The sequence below is a fragment of the Micromesistius poutassou genome (assembly GCF_964030765.1).
Source record: "Micromesistius poutassou genome assembly, contig: SCAFFOLD_1049, whole genome shotgun sequence".
Taxonomy (NCBI): domain Eukaryota; kingdom Metazoa; phylum Chordata; class Actinopteri; order Gadiformes; family Gadidae; genus Micromesistius; species Micromesistius poutassou.
Genome location: NW_028178422.1, coordinates 1 through 18,003, shown reverse-complemented (window position 1 = coordinate 18,003; position 18,003 = coordinate 1). Strand labels below are relative to the sequence as shown.

The window sequence follows — 18,003 nt, the reverse complement described above, 5'->3', positions numbered from 1 at the left end:
AAAAAACATTGTGAACCAAAAAAAAACACTACTGTGCAATACCGTTGACCTCAGCTGCTAGTCTTATTCGTCTGTATATTTCATCTTTATTTGTTCTTTGTATATTTTATCATTATTTGTCATGCATATATATTTGTTACCTTTCTCATACTGTATATTTCAAATTGTGGTGTGAATGTCTGGAGGACATTTACATTTTGCCGTACTACGTGCAACGACAACAAAGAGAATTCCGTCCTGCTCTATCCTTCTGTTTTCACGCTTGTTTTTGTACCTCCCTTTCGTCCCTCGCCTCAGGTCCTGCTGCAGAGCCCCGTGTTCGCCGCCGCTCTGGACCAGCGGCTCAACAGCACGGGCCTGACCTCCGCACTCATCGCCGGCTTCCTGTACAACGGGCCCCCGGAGCTGCGGCCGCCGGGGGGGCCGCAGTCGGACTGGCGCGACGCGTACCGGGCCGCGGGCCAGGCAGCCGCCATGTTGTCCCGGCTGCTCGGGGTGGGTCCGGGTTTGTGTGTTTTGTTTTGTTTTAGTGGGGGGGGGGGGGGGGGCGGTGGTTTGTGTCGGCTGCTTCGGTCGCGTCGGTGGTTTGGTTTGAGTCGAAGCGGCCGTTTTAAGACCGTCCTCTGGCGTGCCGTAACCACTGAGCAAAAAACGACAACCAGCAGGTTAGCAGCTGGTTGTTGTTTTTGCTCAGTGGTTACGGCACTGAGCAATCAACCAGCAGCGGCATGTGGCTCAGGGCGTGGAGCGTGTTGGCTGGTAACCGGAAGGTTGCCGGCTCAATCCCCGGCTCCTCCTAGCGTGTCTAGAGTGTCGTGGTGTCCCTGAGCGAGGCACCTCACCCTAACTGCTCCAGACGAGACGGCTGACGCCCTGCGTGGTCGACTCCGCCGTCGGCGTGTGAATGTGTGCATGAATGGGTGAATGTCAGGCAATGTTGTAAAGGGCTTTGGGTGGCCACTCCCAAAAAATATATATGAATGCAGTCCATTTACCATTCAACCAGTAACCGTTGGTAAGGGACCGGTTTCCCCTCCACGCAGGGTTGCTGGTTGTTGTTTTGCTCAGTGGTTAGGGCAGGGGTGTCAAACTCGATTTACCACGGTCTCCTCTCCTTGGGCTCGGTTGAACAACAGATCCGATCCATTCTTACTCGATGTCCAGTCGTTTATAACGTTTGGGCTGGAACAATGAACTTTGGCCTCAGCAGTGGCCTGTAACCCGGCTAAGAAGCAGAATAGCACGGAGAAAAATCCTGGTCTGCATGATTAAGCAGTGAACCGGCGTTACACTCTGACCGATCGATATCCCAGAGTGACATTGTGTGTGTGTGTGTGTGTGTGTGTGTGTGTATGTTGACGTGAAGCTCATGTGACAGAAGAGCATCTGCGATCAGGCAGGCAAACATCATTCGGCCGCATTGATCTATCGATCCGTTTTCCAGGAACACTATCCTTTTAAGGCCTTGCTCGGTACAGACAGGTGCAGATAGAAACCCGTGGCACTTTGCCCACAAAACACCCCCAAATCGTGTGTTTTAATATTTGATCCCGAGGACGTGCCGAAAGGATATTGGAAGTTCTAGTCGGAGCGGACAGCAGTGTCCGACCCCCTCGGCCGGCCAGCCCACATATGCGTGAGATCATACTGTATGCATGTGTGACAAAATGGAACAGCCGTCCCATCTGCACGCTGCAGAGGGCCTCGTGCACTTTCACTGAAATACACATCGCATTTCTTCTTTATTGGATTCAGTATTTGTATAGCTATGAATCGCTATGCACACACACACACACACACACACACACACACACACACACACACACACACACACACACACACACACACACACACACACACACACACAGTATTAATTGGTATATCCATGGGATGATCGGTATGCTTTTAAATAATAACGATGGAATCAAAAGCATGCACGAGACACTCAATGACTCAATTTGACGTGGGTTTGACCTCCAGACGAAAAGGGGTTTTGGGTTCCAACCCCAATGTCCCCAATAAGAACCTTAAAGCAGTATATAACATAAAGTCATATCCCTGTGTGTCTCTCTGGACTAAGAGCATGTGTTAAATGGCTGCATGGTAAATGAATTGATCCGGGGGATAAGAAGTGCCTAACAGACCCACACGGCTGCATGAGCAAACTCATGGCCACCGGCCGGGCTCCGCACTCAATCGATTCTGGGCTATTCCTGGAACGCCGCCGCCGCCGCCTCCGTCTGCGGCTGCGGCTCCGGGGCGCACGTGGGCCCGACACGCGACACATGTTCATCACGCCCCCGGGGGCATCGACCGGCTAATCTCATCACGCCGGCGACGGCTGCCAGCCAGCAGCGAGCAACCCCCACCACCCCCCGCCACCCCCCGCCACCCCCTGCCACCCCCACGCCCGCCGGCCCGGCCCCGCCCGGTGCCCCCCTCTCTTAGGCGTGGAGCTCAGCCACACAGTGTCAGTCTCAGGGCTGGAGCGTCTGGACGCTCGCCTCCCCGACACCGGGGGGGCTCAGATCGGATCGGTGACCGGGACATCTGTCGGCGAGGTGACGGGGGTAGGGGGGCATGCCCGCTGGGTTTAGACAGGGTTTGGTTGGGGGGGGGGGGGGTGGTGGTGGGTCCCGGAAAGCCGGGCTTAGCTGAGCTCTGCGGCGACTCGGTATGGGTTCGGAAGCCGACGCACCGCCCGTGGGTGGAAGCCGGGGATGAGTCACCGGGAACGGGGCGAGGCCGACGTGGTCCACCTGGTCCGTGTTTGACGTATCATTCGTTCGCCGCAGACTAGACCAGACCCCCCCCCCCCCCCGCGGGGGATCAGGCTGGGCTTATTGTGCCCCGGTGATGAGACCCACTCAGAACAAAAACCCAGTGCCTTACTAGGACTCCGGGGCGGGAGAAAATGTCCGCCTCATGAGTTATGAATGGAAAAACAGCGGGGGCAGGATATCGTCGCGGCAACTGCGTTTGACCGGGAGCTAACTAGGTTGGATCCCTAATGTCTGCCGCCTGATCTGTGGACGTCTTTGAGCCGGACGCTTAACTGCCGTCCATTATCCTTAATGACATGTCATTATGATGCTGGAGGATATGTGGCCAGATGCACGTAGCTGTAGATGTAGCTCGATGAACGGGGCTGTGGACTCAAGGGCCGCAGAAAGACTAGCAGTACGTTTACGTTTACATTCAGGGCATTTAGCAGATGTTTTTATTCATTCATTATAGCAATGTCTGTTTTTATACCAGGTCTGCATTGGGAGGGGGAGGGGGGGTGGGGGTGGGGGTGGAGGGAGCTTTCTATTAGACTTTTGTTTCTTCACAACAATGGACTAGCGGGCCGAGCTGGAAGCGTGGCCAGGACTGGGAGCTCAGACTCGACTCTGGGGCTCTGGAGCTCTGGGAGCTCAGCCCATCCCTCTCAATGTTCACTTCCTCACACTTCCTGTTGCATTACAGCCGGCGGTGCTCAAAGTAACTGTAATTAGTGCTGAGCCGTGGGTTTCATCGATTGATTTATTATTAAACAAATGAAACATGAGGCATCATGCATAAACACACACACACACACGCTCGCGCGCGTGCACCGATAGTGACACACACTGCTAATTCCTTCCAGCAGCGATATGTCACAAGGTAGCATTTCACCGAATGTTGAAAAAGGATACAGACAAATAGTTTGTGCTGTCATTAGTCTGGCTACCACGGCAACCCTGCAATAAAGATGGACTGTAATCGCTCGTCCAATCAGAGCGTACCAATCACCGATCCTCCGGGTCTACCACACACGACCAAACACCGTTACCGTGGCGAAGGTTTTTAGCTCGTCGGAAATTGGCTTTTTTTTTTTTTTTCTCTCTCAGGAAGAGTTGCCGCAGGAGGTGGACTGAGGCACAGGGTAAGGGGAAGGCCTGATGGCAAATCACAGAGACAGCAAGACGTGTGACCCGCTGTCAGCGGTGGAAACTGCGCCCCGCCGCCGCCGCCTGCTCGTTAGCTTCCCCGCGATGCACAGGGTGGCCGACACCGCGCCACCGGCAGAGAGGTGGCCGGCCCGACGCCGGCCGGGGGCCTCGTTTGTGTCTCGCGGGTTGTGGTGTCGCGGCTTCCGTCCGCCGAAAGTCAACACCCCGAACTTTTTTTTTGTCCGTGGCCAATTTCCCCGGTGATGAGGTGTTGCCGCAGACAGTTACTCACTGTGTCAAATGAGTGCCGGATGGCCTCCGGAAAAAAATTTACTTTTAGCTGCTCGTTAAAGGTCGAGACGAACTTCTCTCGTATAGTTTTGAGAGAAAAAAAAAAAAAAGCTACCGCATAACAACCTCCTAATCTCACATTAATTGTTTTGTTTTTGCCAAACCCTAATGGGTGTTCTTCTTGTGTGTGTGTGTGTGTGTGTGTGTGTGTGTGTGTGTGTGTGTGTGTGTGTGTGTGTGTCTCTCTCTCTCTTTGTATATGTGTGTGCGTGTGTCTCTGTGTGTGTGGGTGCGTGTGTCTCTCTGTGTGTGTGTGGGTGCGTGTGTCTCTGTGTGTGTGTGTGTGTGTGTGTGCCTCCCCTGGACAGTGCCTGGACCTGAACAAGTTTGTGCCGGCTCCCACTGAGCAGCAGCTGGTGAGCCGAGCGCTGGAGCTGCTGGAGGAGGAGAAGTTCTGGGCCGGGGTGGTGTTTGAAGGCCTGCCCCCCAACACCACCCACCTGCCCGCCTACGTCCGGTACACCATCCGCATGGACATCGACGAGGTGGAGCGCACCGACGAAGTCAAGAGGAGGTGTGATGATCCCAAAATAATGAGTCATTATTATTATTACAACTGTTGACCTCGAAGTGTTTTGTTTTATTTTGGGCTCGCACATATGACGGTATAAACAGTTTTCAAACTGAACTCAGAAACCAGCTGACCTTGGAGTAACTTGCGTTGCACCTGGGGCTAAACGTTTCGGATTCAACGTGGATCGCAGGCCGTGAAACGCTGCTCTCTCTCGGGGCGTTGGTCTTGTTTGGAATATAAGTCCTTTTATACGTGCAGCCTGAGCAAGAAAACGCACGAATCTGCCCTCAAACCAAGGGTACCCATCATTTGACACTGATCCTTGTGTGTCGAGGTGTATGTCAATGTATTCCATGTACCCTGCGTGGAATTCTTAAGAGTGTGTGTGTGTGTTTGTGTATGTGTATGTGTGTGTGTGAATGCACTTCATGTACTTTGCGTGTTTCTTAACAATGTGTGTTAGTGTGTGTGTGTGTGTGTGTGTGTGTGTGTGTGTGTGTGTGTGTGTGTGTGTGTGTGTGTGTGTGTGTGTGTGTGTGTGTGTGTGTGTGTGTGTGTAATTATGAGTCTGTGATTGTACTTTATGTACTTATCTTCTGTTTCCCAACAATGTGTGTGTGTGTGTGTGTGTGTGTGTAAACATGTGACTATGACTCTGAATGTACTTTTACGTTCCCACCTTGCGCTTCCTGACCAGGTCCTGGTCGCCCGGGGCGAAGGACAACATCTTCAACGACCTGCGCTACATCTGGGGCGGCTTTGCCTACCTGCAGGACATGATGGACTCGGGCGTCGCCCGCGCCCACGGCAGCACGCCGACGGTCGGCGTGTATGCCCAGCAGATGCCCTACCCCTGCTACGTCAACGACGGGTGAGCGACGCCCACAGGGAAGGGAGATTAAAGCGCTTTCGTCAGCGGCGGTGATCAGACGTTGTGTTTGGGGGGGGGGGGGGGGGGGGGGAGAGGGAAGAGAGGCACGGCGGGGAGTCGAAATTCCATTTCACCCCGTCCACCGCCACCGCCACCGCCGCCGCCTGTGTTGTGGTCTTATCTGCTAGTTAGGTCGCCCCTTTATTTTCATATTTCCCTGTGGAAGCGTAAAAAAGAGAATGGGGCCCATTCGCTTTTTTTATTCCTTATCTGCCAATTCCGTCGTCTTTTGGTCTTTTCAGTATTTTTTATGTCATCCCCGTCATAAAGGAAGTAAATAACATCAACACAACCCTCACTCTTGGAGAAAAATAATTATACTCTCATAGCACTAGTAGCCAAACACAAAATCGAAAGCCGACTCAACGGAGAGAAGGAAAAGAGCAAAAACGCCACGAGAAGACCGGGAGATTGATAGAGAGCAAAACAAAAGAATATTGATCCCGCTCCAACTACAGGAAGTCTCAGCGTGTCGGAAGCACTCTAAATTATTAAAGATTAACATCTCAGGATGCGCGTGCCTTTCCCCTCGGACAAACAATAACATACCCCCCGCCACACTCACACTGTTCAATGTCCGTCGTCTCCGTTTTGATCGTGTTGCCAAGGCACCTCTGCCACCAGCGCTGCTGTCTTGTTACGGGAGTCGCCAGGGTCCCGTGGTTTCCCCGCCCGCCCCCCTCCACACCGCCAGGGGGCCCGAGCCGGGGGACAGCGCGCTAGTCACCGCAGGCAGCAGCAGTAGGCAGGCCTAGAGCCAAGAGCTGGGGCACTCTCTGCCTCCCTGCAGCGTTAGGACGGCCGATAATGGAATAAATGCTGAGCTTCCGAACGCAATCAGAATGTAATTACAACCCCCCCCACCCCCCCCCGAACACAAACGCGCCACACCACGGGTCAAATATATATATAACTGTAACATGTAAACTTAACACTGCGAAAACGAGTAGAGGAAGCAAATAAATGGTTTCAACTTGTCGTGTGTGTGTGTGTGTGTGTGTGTGTGCGCATTTTAATATGCATGGTGCTTTTTAAACCGGGTAATGGCGCCCTACCTTCCCGAGTACGCCGTTGCCATGGAGACATTAGCCAGCCAGGAACACATTGTTGGCATTCGGCTCGCATTGACAGTAATGGCTTTATTGATTTGTCCCTCTAACATCATTACTTCTCTATAAATAATCCTCCGCTGGCCCGTGATAAGTGTGTTGTTTCACGCTTCAGTCGAGCTCTCGCAGCGGGGGCGGAGGGGGGGGGGCACAGGGCACCGAGCGAGTCGCATGCGTTTTTGTTTTCGGGTCGGATTGCGTTGGATCACGTTCAACTGATTATATATATTGTGTGTGTGTGATGATGTACAGTGTTGTTTTCGTTTTTGGGTTCACAAGACACGGACGCATCGGAAAGTTGGCTAGTGCGGTGGTTATGTGGGAATGTGGGTGAGGTAAGTGATGGAAGAAGAATGGGAATATCATGTGTTATCACGCCTTCTCCGACAATGGTCTCCGATTAAAGGTCTCCGACGATGGCCCCCGACAATCCGAAAAATGTCTCTCCGGTGTTCCCGAGTAGTTTTTCGTCGCCTTCTAATTTTTCAACGTCACATAACGGTAGTAGTCTCATGAATAACAATAGTATTCGTGATTATTGGAAACAAGACAATGACGGCATGTCTCGTCCTCCCGACACCGGGCGTTCGCGTCTCTTTCCCGTAAATAACAAATTAATAATTACAGGAGTTAAATGGCGTCCATAAAGGAATCTCCCCAGGTCCCTGCAGCATTTACTCTCCCGCCCGCCCGCCCGAGCCATTTGGGCCCCGCGCTAAATTATTAACACTTGAAAACCACTATTCCATTCATAAATAATTAAGAGCAGAATCAGACAAAGAAGGATGTAGTAAAAAAGAAATCTAATAAGGGGGGGGCGGGGGTGGTCTCTGAGGTTGGGGTGGTCTCTGAGGTGGGGGGGTTGTGGGGGGGTTAGCGGTGGCCAGACAGACGATTGATAGTTGACTTCTGCACCCTTCATCGAATGTCTCAACTTTATTACTATTTTTGGTTTATTGGTGAGTATTTTGTAGCTGGGATTGGGGTTGTGTACCGGAAGGCATTCGCTCCGGTTAGGATGGGCATGGTTTGCGATGTGCGTTTTTTCCTCTGAAACTTTGGGAACGGCCTCTGCTATGCCCTGACTTAAAAATGTCCCGTTGATTCCCATCAATAAAATATACACACTCAAATCGTGAATGATGGTTACCATGAATATAGCTCAACAGAGAAATAGGGAAAATAGGGAGTACACATGAACGCTGTGTACTTTCCACCTGATATGATATATACTGTACATACCTGTGAGAATATAGGTCACGCAGTACAGTATGCAGGGAAGACAACACAAGGTATTGTGCATTGCCTCAAGCAATTGCACGCACACACACACGCACACACGCTCATACACACACGCCCTCTGAAACACACTCACACACACACACACACACACACACACACACACACACACACACACACACACACTCTCTCAAACACACACACACACACACACACCCTCAAACACACACACACACACACACACACCCTCAAACACACTCACACACACACGCTCTCAAACACACTCACACACACTCACACACACACACGCTCTCAAACACACACACACACACACACACACACACACGCTCTCAAACACACTCACACACACACACACACACACACATGCTTTTAAACACACTCACTCACACACACACACACACACACACACACACACACACACACACACACACACACACACACACACACACACACACACAAATAATCACACACAGTCCTCTCTAGCCCCCTATTTAACCGTCCATTGCCCTCATTTAGCTCCGGTCGTAAGTGGACAATTTCCGCCTTGTCAAAGCTAAACATCAACACTGACCTAACCTAACCGCTCCGAAGTGAACAACGCACTTGAGCACAGCCTCGGAACCCGTTTCCGTCTTTTACTTATTTATTTCCCATCGCCCACTTGAGCCTTTTTATTTCCCTTTGAACACAACACACACAGCGCTTGACCCGCCCCCTGCCTCCCGGGGGTCTCTCCGCCCTCCGTTGACCTCCGTCTGCGTTTTCTCCGAACAAACCCCCAAAGATAAGCAAAGTGTTTCCAGCTTCTTCGTTTGTCATCGCACATCGCAATCGCCCGTCCCTTGGCGATGACGGCTGCCGATAAGGACGTGACCCCCTAGGGTCTACGGCCCTTTTTTATATCTAGTTCTTCTATCTAGTTTCTTTTTCTTCTTCTGATCCCGATAAGAAGATCAAGCCGTCCTATTGGTCGGCGCCCCTCAACTCAATCAGGGCAGCCATCTTTCCTCGTGCGCTCGGCCCGGCTGCTCGGCTCCGAGAGAGAGACGGGCCCCCGTGGGTGAGCCCCGGGGGGCCACGCCGTCACAGCCGCACACACACACACACACACACACACACACACACACACACACACACACACACACACACACACACACACACACACACACACACACACACACACCATCTCCCCGTTGGATAATAAGACGCAGCTTTCTCTTCGGAAAGCGTATCTGGAACGACCCCGTGATGAACGACGTCCTGTACTCTAATTCTATGATGCGCTGAGGAAAAGGTAAACGGGGATGGAATCCCCTCGTGATAAAATAGGCTTTATTACACGCGGTTCATCATCATCGTAACCTTCCCCCCCTGCGTACGACCGCTAAGGGGTTGTGTGTGTCGTCCCCGATCGCTTTAGTCATCAGTCTAGCAAATGAGGAAGGGGGGGGGGTGCGGGGGGGTGCGGGGGGGGGGACTGTGATGTTTTCCATTGTCTGCACTTTGTCTTTTCGTTCATTTAGCAGCCGCCCAAACCCCACCTGCCGTGCCCGGTGCCAGGCTTTATGTTTTATGTATAATAGATGCCGCTCCATTATGGACGGCGCTCCACCGCCCAGGATCCCCGGCGTTCGCGCGCGTTGACGGGTCCGTTTGAACGCCGGCCAATGCTAATTCCGACGCTAGCGAGCACTTCAGCAGGTTAATGTACAAAAAGAGAACTCTGTGCCGTGTAAAAGGGGGTATAATGGTAACGCGCGGGTCGGATTGGTCGGTTCGGGTTCACGTTCTGCAATGCTAATATAAAACGCAAATGCGTTCAAAAAAACCTGCTGCTTTATTGGCCACTATAATGTCCTTACCCTAACTAGCTTTGTTGTATACGGGGGATGGGTTAACATTTGTCAGTGCTTGGCACTTGTTTCTATGAACATCCTTACTCTACCGACAGCGATACATTGTTGTTTTTCTTTCTGACAAATTTGTAAATGGCTTTGGGTGAAAGCGTCTGCTAAATGCCCTTAATGTAAACGTAAATGATATTGCTATCCGATACTTAGTTATTATAACCATTAGTTCCGATATTGAAGCCACCGGGAGGTCAGACGACGGTGCGGTTTACCTCACGAGCGAGACGAGAGACAGATTTGTTTACCGTGGATGTAATGACACCGGTCTCCATCAGGGGGGCTCTCTCTCCTCCCACACCTCCTCATGTAGTTAGAAGACACCAGGCCCCCCCCCCCCCTCCCCGTCCCCGTCCCTTAAATTTAGGTCACGGCGTGCCGGCGTGTAACGGGATCGGTGGGACGGCGGCGGCGGTGGAGGCGGCGGCGCCGCGAGGAGTCCTATTACTTAAGCACCTTTTGATCGATCAGGGGAATGTATAATTCAAGAGCATCTGCCGCGGGCAAGGTTGTCCGTGTCAGACGTGGTGTGCATGACGGATACGTTAACCCACCCTTCCCCCTTTCCCCCTTTTCACCATAAACCCCCCCCCCCCCCAACTGCCTTTTCCCCCGTGTGATGAGTCACTGGAAGTTAACTCTCACAACAGACGCACGCTCATCAGCCATTCAGGAGATAGGGAGACGCTAAGTGAGGGGGAGGGGGTGGAGGGGGTGGCGTTTGGAGTGGCGGCGTCGGTGGCCATATTTACCGTTCAATTTGGAAGACAATTGGTACCTCGGGCGGCGTCGTGAAATTTAGATGGAGGGAAAAAAAGGAAGGCTGCAGCATGGAGCTAATGGCCCCAGAGTTATTTATACAATGTGTTTTGTGGGTCGGTTTTTATTCACCACTTTGGTTAACGCCAGGCAAATTGAGGAGGCTTTTTTGGCGGGGAGGAGGAGGAGGTGGGGGGGGGGGGATAATGTTTTTTCTTTTTAAAGTGCAATGTGTTTGTCAGTTGGTTTTTATCCACAACTTTCTTCTGGCAGTGTTAATGAGGGGGGGTGGGGGGGGCAGCGAGTGGGCGTTTGAGTTAAAGTCCTCTTAAATGCGTGTTAACCAATCCATTCCTGCGGCTCACCCTAGCTTCCCGGCGAAGGTTCATATCCGTCCCACGAGGTCGGCTGGAAGTGTCCTCGGGAAATCGATGATCCCCCTCCTTGTTAGCGATCCGATGTCCCCCCTGAACTTCCCGTCTGACTCCTGCGGCCCAGGCGTTTGTTGCCTTTTTTGTTTGCGTTGCCCTTTAAACGCTTTGTATAATCCGGTCGTTTATGAGGCGTAAGTCTTTAATTTCAACACTCACGGGCGATGCAGAGCACTCTCGCTTTGTGGAGAACATGAACGGTGAAGAGAAGGAACTTAAGTTTGAAGGATTTTGTCGCAGAGCTGATTAAAGAATAAAAAGAAGATATATTGTGTAACCTTTTATATTTATGAAAACGCAATGAGCGATGTGTCGTCTCTGCCGAAAAAAACCTCCACTTGTAAACGGTTACATGGTTTCATATGAAACCTCCGCAAATGTAATTGATGTCAACGCAGGCCTACCTGAAGTCTATTTCATGGCGTCGGTTTGCCAGAGTTAAGCATAATTGTGGCGGTTTCCGCATGCCTGCTTAGTTCTCTGCACACGCGTACCCGCATTGTGCTAAGGAGTGCTTCCCTTGCATTACAGCTGCCAGTTTCGCTGGGTTCCAGAGCAAAACTAATATGGATAAATCCATACTTTGTCAGAATCCATTTGCTACCTCCCCCTCCCCTCCCCGTTCGCTCTCTAATAAAGCAGAGGTAGCACTTTGGCACACGGCCACGGCGAGAGATATTGACATGGCATTTTGATGGCTTTATGAAAGCAAGCTTAATATTGCCTTATTGTTTTGTAACGGCGTCCTGCCATACATCATCTCTGGCACCCCGGTGTGCACTAAATGGCTTGATGGGAGCTGATATGCTAGATTCATGAAGGTGAGCAGGAAAAAGCTCTCGGTGACATTGAATCGAACGAGGGGGGTGGGGGATGTAATACTCTTTGAGCCTCTGATATGAAATACTCTGGAGATTTTCTCCCTACCCCAACAAGACAATTACTCCGCCGTGGCGGCGGCTCGACTTGTTTTTCCCACTTCCCTTATTATTAACCGTGTTTTGAGGCAAGGACAACGGAGCGCCGACAGATCTCCGACAACAATCTTTCAAACTGGGTCCTAGCACAGATCTGGTCTGTTATTGATGGACTTTTTCTTTTTTTCGTCTCCGAGACTTTCCCTTCAAACAATGTGAATTTCAAATCAGAAAGTGCAGTGATAAACATGGAGGCTTCTGACCCTGCATGTTGCATGTTCTGGGTCAGGATCTGATCCGACCTGACCCAGCCTGCTCAGCCTCATCGGGGGGGGGGGGGACACCGGCAGCACCTTGCCCCCGTGTTCTCAGTCCTGTCTTCACCCCCGTCTGGTCAGGGCCGGGATCTGAACCAAGATGACCCCTGGCCTTGACCCGTGCTCCGTGCTCACTCTCTCCCCACTGACGTGCGGCTCCAGTCCTTGTCTTCACCCTCTAGTCAGGTCGGGATCTGAACCGAGATGACCCGTGATCCGATCACCCCCGATCACCCCCCCCCCCCCCCCAACCGTGATGTGCAGTTCCAGCTGGGAGCACTTTGCCCTTGTTCCCACCCCGGGTCACGGCCGCGATTTGACCCCTTAGACGTGACTCCGTACTGACCCCCACACTCTCTCTCTCTCTCACACACACACACACACACACACACACACACACACACACACACACACACACCCCTACAGCTTCATCGGGAGCATCGGCGCCATACTGCCCATGTTCTTCGTGCTGGCGTTCACCTATAGCGTGTGCATGACGGTCAAAAGCCTGGTGCTGGAGAAAGAGCTGGGCCTCAAAGAGGTGCTGCGGGCCACCGGCGTGCCCAACAGCGCCCTGTGGTGCGCCTGGTTCACCGAGAACATGACGCTGCTGCTGGCGCCCTGCCTGCTGCTGAGCGTCATGCTGAAGGTCAGTACGGGACGGGAGAAGCTCTCTCTCTCTCTCTCTCTCTCTCTCTCTCTCTCTCTCTCTCTCTCTCTCTCTCTCTCTCTCTCTCTCTCTCTCTCTCTATGCGGGCATGGGCGAGGACCCGAAACCACAAAGCACCCCCCCCCCCCCCCCCGCCCCGGGGCTGGGAAGGCATAGGGAGGGGAGGCAGGCGTAGCTTAGCATAGCTTAGCATGACAAATCGCAGGCTTAGCATGGCGTGGCGTGCTGCGGAAGGCGCGGAGCCGAGGTGGATTATGGATGGGATTGTGGAGTGATGGTCTTTGAATCTGAAAGGGGTAGTTGATAGTGTTGTGTGTGTGTGTGTGTGGGGGGTGTCTAATGAATGCAGGTGTTTATCTCTGTCAGTAGTTTCGGAAGTGTTTTACTCAGGCATAATAAGTGAATAAAACAGTGTTTTTTTGTTGAACTCAGTAACAATATGTAATGGAGAGCAGAGGTATTATGAGAAGCATCTTGGAACAGAAAACTGTGGGCTTTATTAATTTGAAATGGCTTCAACACTGCTCACACATCAACGTTGGCTTTTGGCCTTCCAGCCCACATATGCTTCTTAAACAAGGCAACAGACTGCACTGCTAGATATTTAGAAGCTAGATACCATAAACTTTAAGGATATTTGTTGGCGTGGGTACTAGTGGCGTGGGTACTTTTCTACCGAGAGCTACCTTGAGCCACAGCTCCTTAGCCTATAAGGGCAGGACATTGTTAGTGGAGAACCAATGCATGAGGCCTCTCGTTATCACTCAGGACACAGAGGTTAGGGAAATGGGTGTGCTTTGTGTTCTGGTACTCTGCTCTAAATAATCAAGTTATCAAATAATGAAATCGTCACTATTTTTAATCATAAATTTTGAAGTGCACCCAATCATTAAATAATCAAATTTCAGCCCTGGTAAATCATTGTAGTTCTAATTTGAGCCAATTTGAATTATAATGGCGAAAACGGCAATTACAATACACTTTATTTAATCAGATAATGTGTGGGGTATTTTTTATTTTTTTTTGGTGTGTTTGGTGGCCCTTTCACTGGAAAATTCAAATCCACAATGACCTCTGCATCACAACACCAAATTCCATTTAGATCACCGGTTAGCATTTTGTGTTGATGCTTTCCTTGTACAAACACCAGGAACAACCAACGTCCTAAATATTTAATTAAGCTCATTAATAGACTTACTTCAGCCTACCACCAAGCAAATGCAAGTCATTCTACAGACAACTACAGACAACCTCTATATTATTGTGGATGGAAATACAACTACAAACGAATATTGAGCGATAGTCTGCAACATTGTACGGTTTTACAGTCTGTTTAAGATGAATCGGTTATAAGATGTGAAGGTTGGAAATCAGAAAGGAATTTATTGTGCAAGAATTATGGAACCCAAACCCTCACTGCAAGTTTAGCTATTTAACTCTTCTCCAAACACAGCATATCACAAATACATCAAATGGTACATTTATCTTAATAACAACATTCCTTCCAGTGGCACAGAAGGTATGTTTGCGTGGGAAATGTCCTCAGTGATACTCCGAAAAGCTTTATAGTCGCCAAAACATGTGAATGTGAACAGCTGGTCCCAATGTAATTTCCCATCAGCCTAATACGTTTTGCGAGCCGTCTACGACGTATAAACATTAATAACAATGAACGGAGTCGGGAACAAACCTCACGGCTTGATGTGTGCTGAAACGGGGGGGGCTCGTTCTAAATGATAATTTCACAGTCGTTTTTCGGCACATTAATAATGGAATCTAATCATGCGCTGATTATATGCACGTTTTAATCACGGTCGGTGTGGACGTGCGGCGACTGTGTCGTCCAACGGTGTTGTTGTTTATGTTCTCCCTCTGCGAGGTGCGTTTAAGGAAATGCTCTTTTGTCATTCGCCCCTTGCCCCGTATCTAAGGGGGAGTTCACACATCGAACAGAACTGAAATCCGTCTTGCATTGGTCATCTGATTTCTCTTCCCGTGCATGAATCCCATGGATTTGGGGACAGAGTCTGCTCATGTGAACCTCCTCTAACAACACATTGGGCCCTTTGAAAGGGACACGCACACCTCCTCCCGGGCCCTGAATGCAAACGGCCGACCCGGGCAGTGACCGTTGGTGGTCCCTGAACAAATCGATACATAAATATACTGGCTCAATCGATTGGGTATTTTATTTTTCTTACCCCGGCATTCCACGTCGGTGGCCTTTCTCCCCCCAATTTTCCCAGAGCGTGTTCCCTGATCTCTATCTCCAATCAGCATTGATTAAACAGCCCGCCCCCTCTCCTGCTTCTCCTCTCCTTTATTTGCTGCCCTGCATCCTCCTCCTCCTCCTCCTTCTCCTTCTCCTGGTTCTTTCCTTCATTTGTTCTTTCTTTCTATCTTTATTCATGCCGTTCACTCTTTCTCACTCATTATTTCTCTCTCTCTATATTTCGTTCTCTTTTATTTCATTCTCTATTTTGTTATTTTGTTATTTCGTTCACTCTTTCTCTCTTTATTTTGTTCACTCTTTCTCTCTTTCGATATTTTGTTATTTCGTTCACTCTTTCTCTCTTTACTTTGTTCACTCTTTCTCTCTCTTTCGACATTTTGTTATCTTTCTTTGTTTCATTCTCTTTCTTTCTCTCTCTTTCGTGATTTTGTTCCCTCTTTCTCTCTGCCCCTCTCTTTCGTTCGCTCTTCCTCCTCCCTTCTGCCGCCTCCCCCCCGGCGCCTCCTCCTCCTCCGCCCAGGTTCCTGCGCTCGCTGGCCAGCTCTCTGCCCCTGCTCATGACCCTGGCCTGGATCTTCTCGGTGGCTCTGATCGTGAAGGGCATCGTGCAGGAGAAGGAGGCGCGCCTCAAGGAGACCATGCGCATCATGGGCCTGCGGACGGCCATCCACTGGCTCACTTGGGCCGTCTCCAGCATGCTACCGCTGGCCGTCAGCGCCGCCTTGCTCACTGTCCTCCTTAAGGTGATGCCGTTGGTGTCTGTCAGTGGTTTGGGACAACGCTTTTATTGTGGAGGGGTCGACGGCGGTGCTAAGTTGTAGTTTAGAAGTTTACATTCTGATCAAGAATGAGTTCAAGTAGAGGTGAACGTAGCAGAGAGCATGGTGCAATGGCTATAGGGGGGGTGTATTCCAGAGGGAATGCACTGGGTTTGATCCCCGATCAAAGCAGCATACCTGTGGACTTTAGGATCCAAAGGTCACTGTTGCTTTGGATAAAAGTGTCTCCCAAATTACTAAAGTTTACAAAGTAAATTTTGAAGTAGAAACCAAGCTTTCAGTCGTATAGAATTGTCCACAACTACAGGACAACTACTGATTGTCAAATCCTTGCAGAGCGACCAAACAAAACATAAATCACAAGTTGACCTACTGGTTCATTCAACATATCCACCGTCGCCCCCGTCCTTCAAAATGCAAAGCGTTGTTTTATTCCTCGAATAAACCCAGAGCACACACTCCCGTAACACACCGAATCACTCACTAATCAAAGAAAAATCTCCCGCACTTCCTCCGTCCTCCTTCCTCCCGTTCCGCCCCCCCCCCCCCCCCCCCCCCCGTCAGCCCCGCCTGTTTAAAATCAAACCCTGTGACTCGTGTTGTGTTGTATCCTATGCCCCGTGTGTGGCGTGTGTAACCCCGCCCCCCCCCGGCTCCCTATCATAGTACGGCAGCGTGCTGTACTACAGCGACCCCACGCTGGTGTTCGTGTTCCTGCTGGCGTTCTGCACGGCGACCGTCACCCAGTGCTTCCTCATCAGCGCCTTCTTCTCCAAGGCCAACTTGGCGGCGGCGTGCGGCGGCCTCATCTACTTTGTGCTCTACCTGCCCTACGTGCTGTGCTACGCGTGGAAGGACAGCATGCGCTTCGGCGCCAAGGTGGCCGTGGTGAGTACCTCAGGGTTCCAATTATCTTTACGTCTTTAAGGGGGTCTCTCTATCTCATAAAAAAAGTTGGCGCGCCGCTGCGCACATAGCCTTACCGTGCGCAAAAGCGCCGGAATTCGTTAACCTCTTCTTTAAGTTCTACCTTAACATTTCGCGTGTTTTGAGAAACGTTCTTTGCTACGAATCTCTTTCGTACGTTGTTCGTTGGTAAGGTTCTTATCTCTACCGTATGTTACCGTATGTACCATTATGTTTCAGCTCCTGACGCTAGTCTCCGCCACTGTACGGTAACCTTTAGAAACCCCTGTTGCGCATGTTCGTTCCAAGTTTGCATCTGTAGCCAATTGAGGCAACATGAAACGGCATGTTTGAATTAAGGATATTGTCTCGGCTGTTCTTTATTTTGGGCCTTGGGTTGTACAGCATACAAGGTCAGCTTGACTCACTTCCAATATTTTCAAAAGCTTGCTTCAAAAAAATTCAAAATATTTATTATTTTTTTATAAGTCAAAAATGAACAAAACTGTCTTCTTAATTAAGGAAATTATACTGGGAAATGAATAAACCATTATAAGCAATGAGTGAACTTAATAAGCGATCTAAATAATTTTTTCAACCACCGCCTCTTTCCCTTTACATTTAGTTTTCACCTGACATATGCGAATCTGCATCCACGGGTGCTTAACTCAAAATCCGTGTTGGCCTCATGAGCCTATGGGTATTTACCTCAAAAGCACATTTAGCTAAAAGCAAGATGACTTCTTCGGACTTGCGTGCTGTCAAATCGAATCGATCGTATGCAGTTTGCTAACATAGCCTAGTGGTGTGGAGGTGAAGTGCAGTCGTGCTGTGTTCATGAGCATAGGCTACGGTCTACGTCCCGTATAGTAGCCTATATTTTAATTGAACGTCTTTAATGGTAAGAGGGATGGATAATGAGCATTGTTTTAGATTAAATGACAACATATTACACTTATGGAAGATACCCTCAGATATGAGAGACCCCCTCAGTTTTTTGACTTT

General features: G+C 50.3%; 1 protein-coding gene across 1 annotated transcript; it reads left to right on the top strand.

Annotated features, from left to right (window-relative positions):
* Nucleotides 1-297: 297 nt before the first annotated feature.
* On the top strand, nt 298-16,980 carry LOC311374549 (phospholipid-transporting ATPase ABCA1-like; the record flags this gene model as incomplete). Its single annotated transcript, XM_084490375.1, has 5 exons — nt 298-495; nt 4,574-4,779; nt 5,477-5,650; nt 12,837-13,059; nt 16,759-16,980. Coding segments are annotated over 5 exons (1,023 nt in total), but the record flags the coding sequence as incomplete, so codon positions are not given.
* Between the last annotated feature and the right edge of the window lie 1,023 nt (nt 16,981-18,003).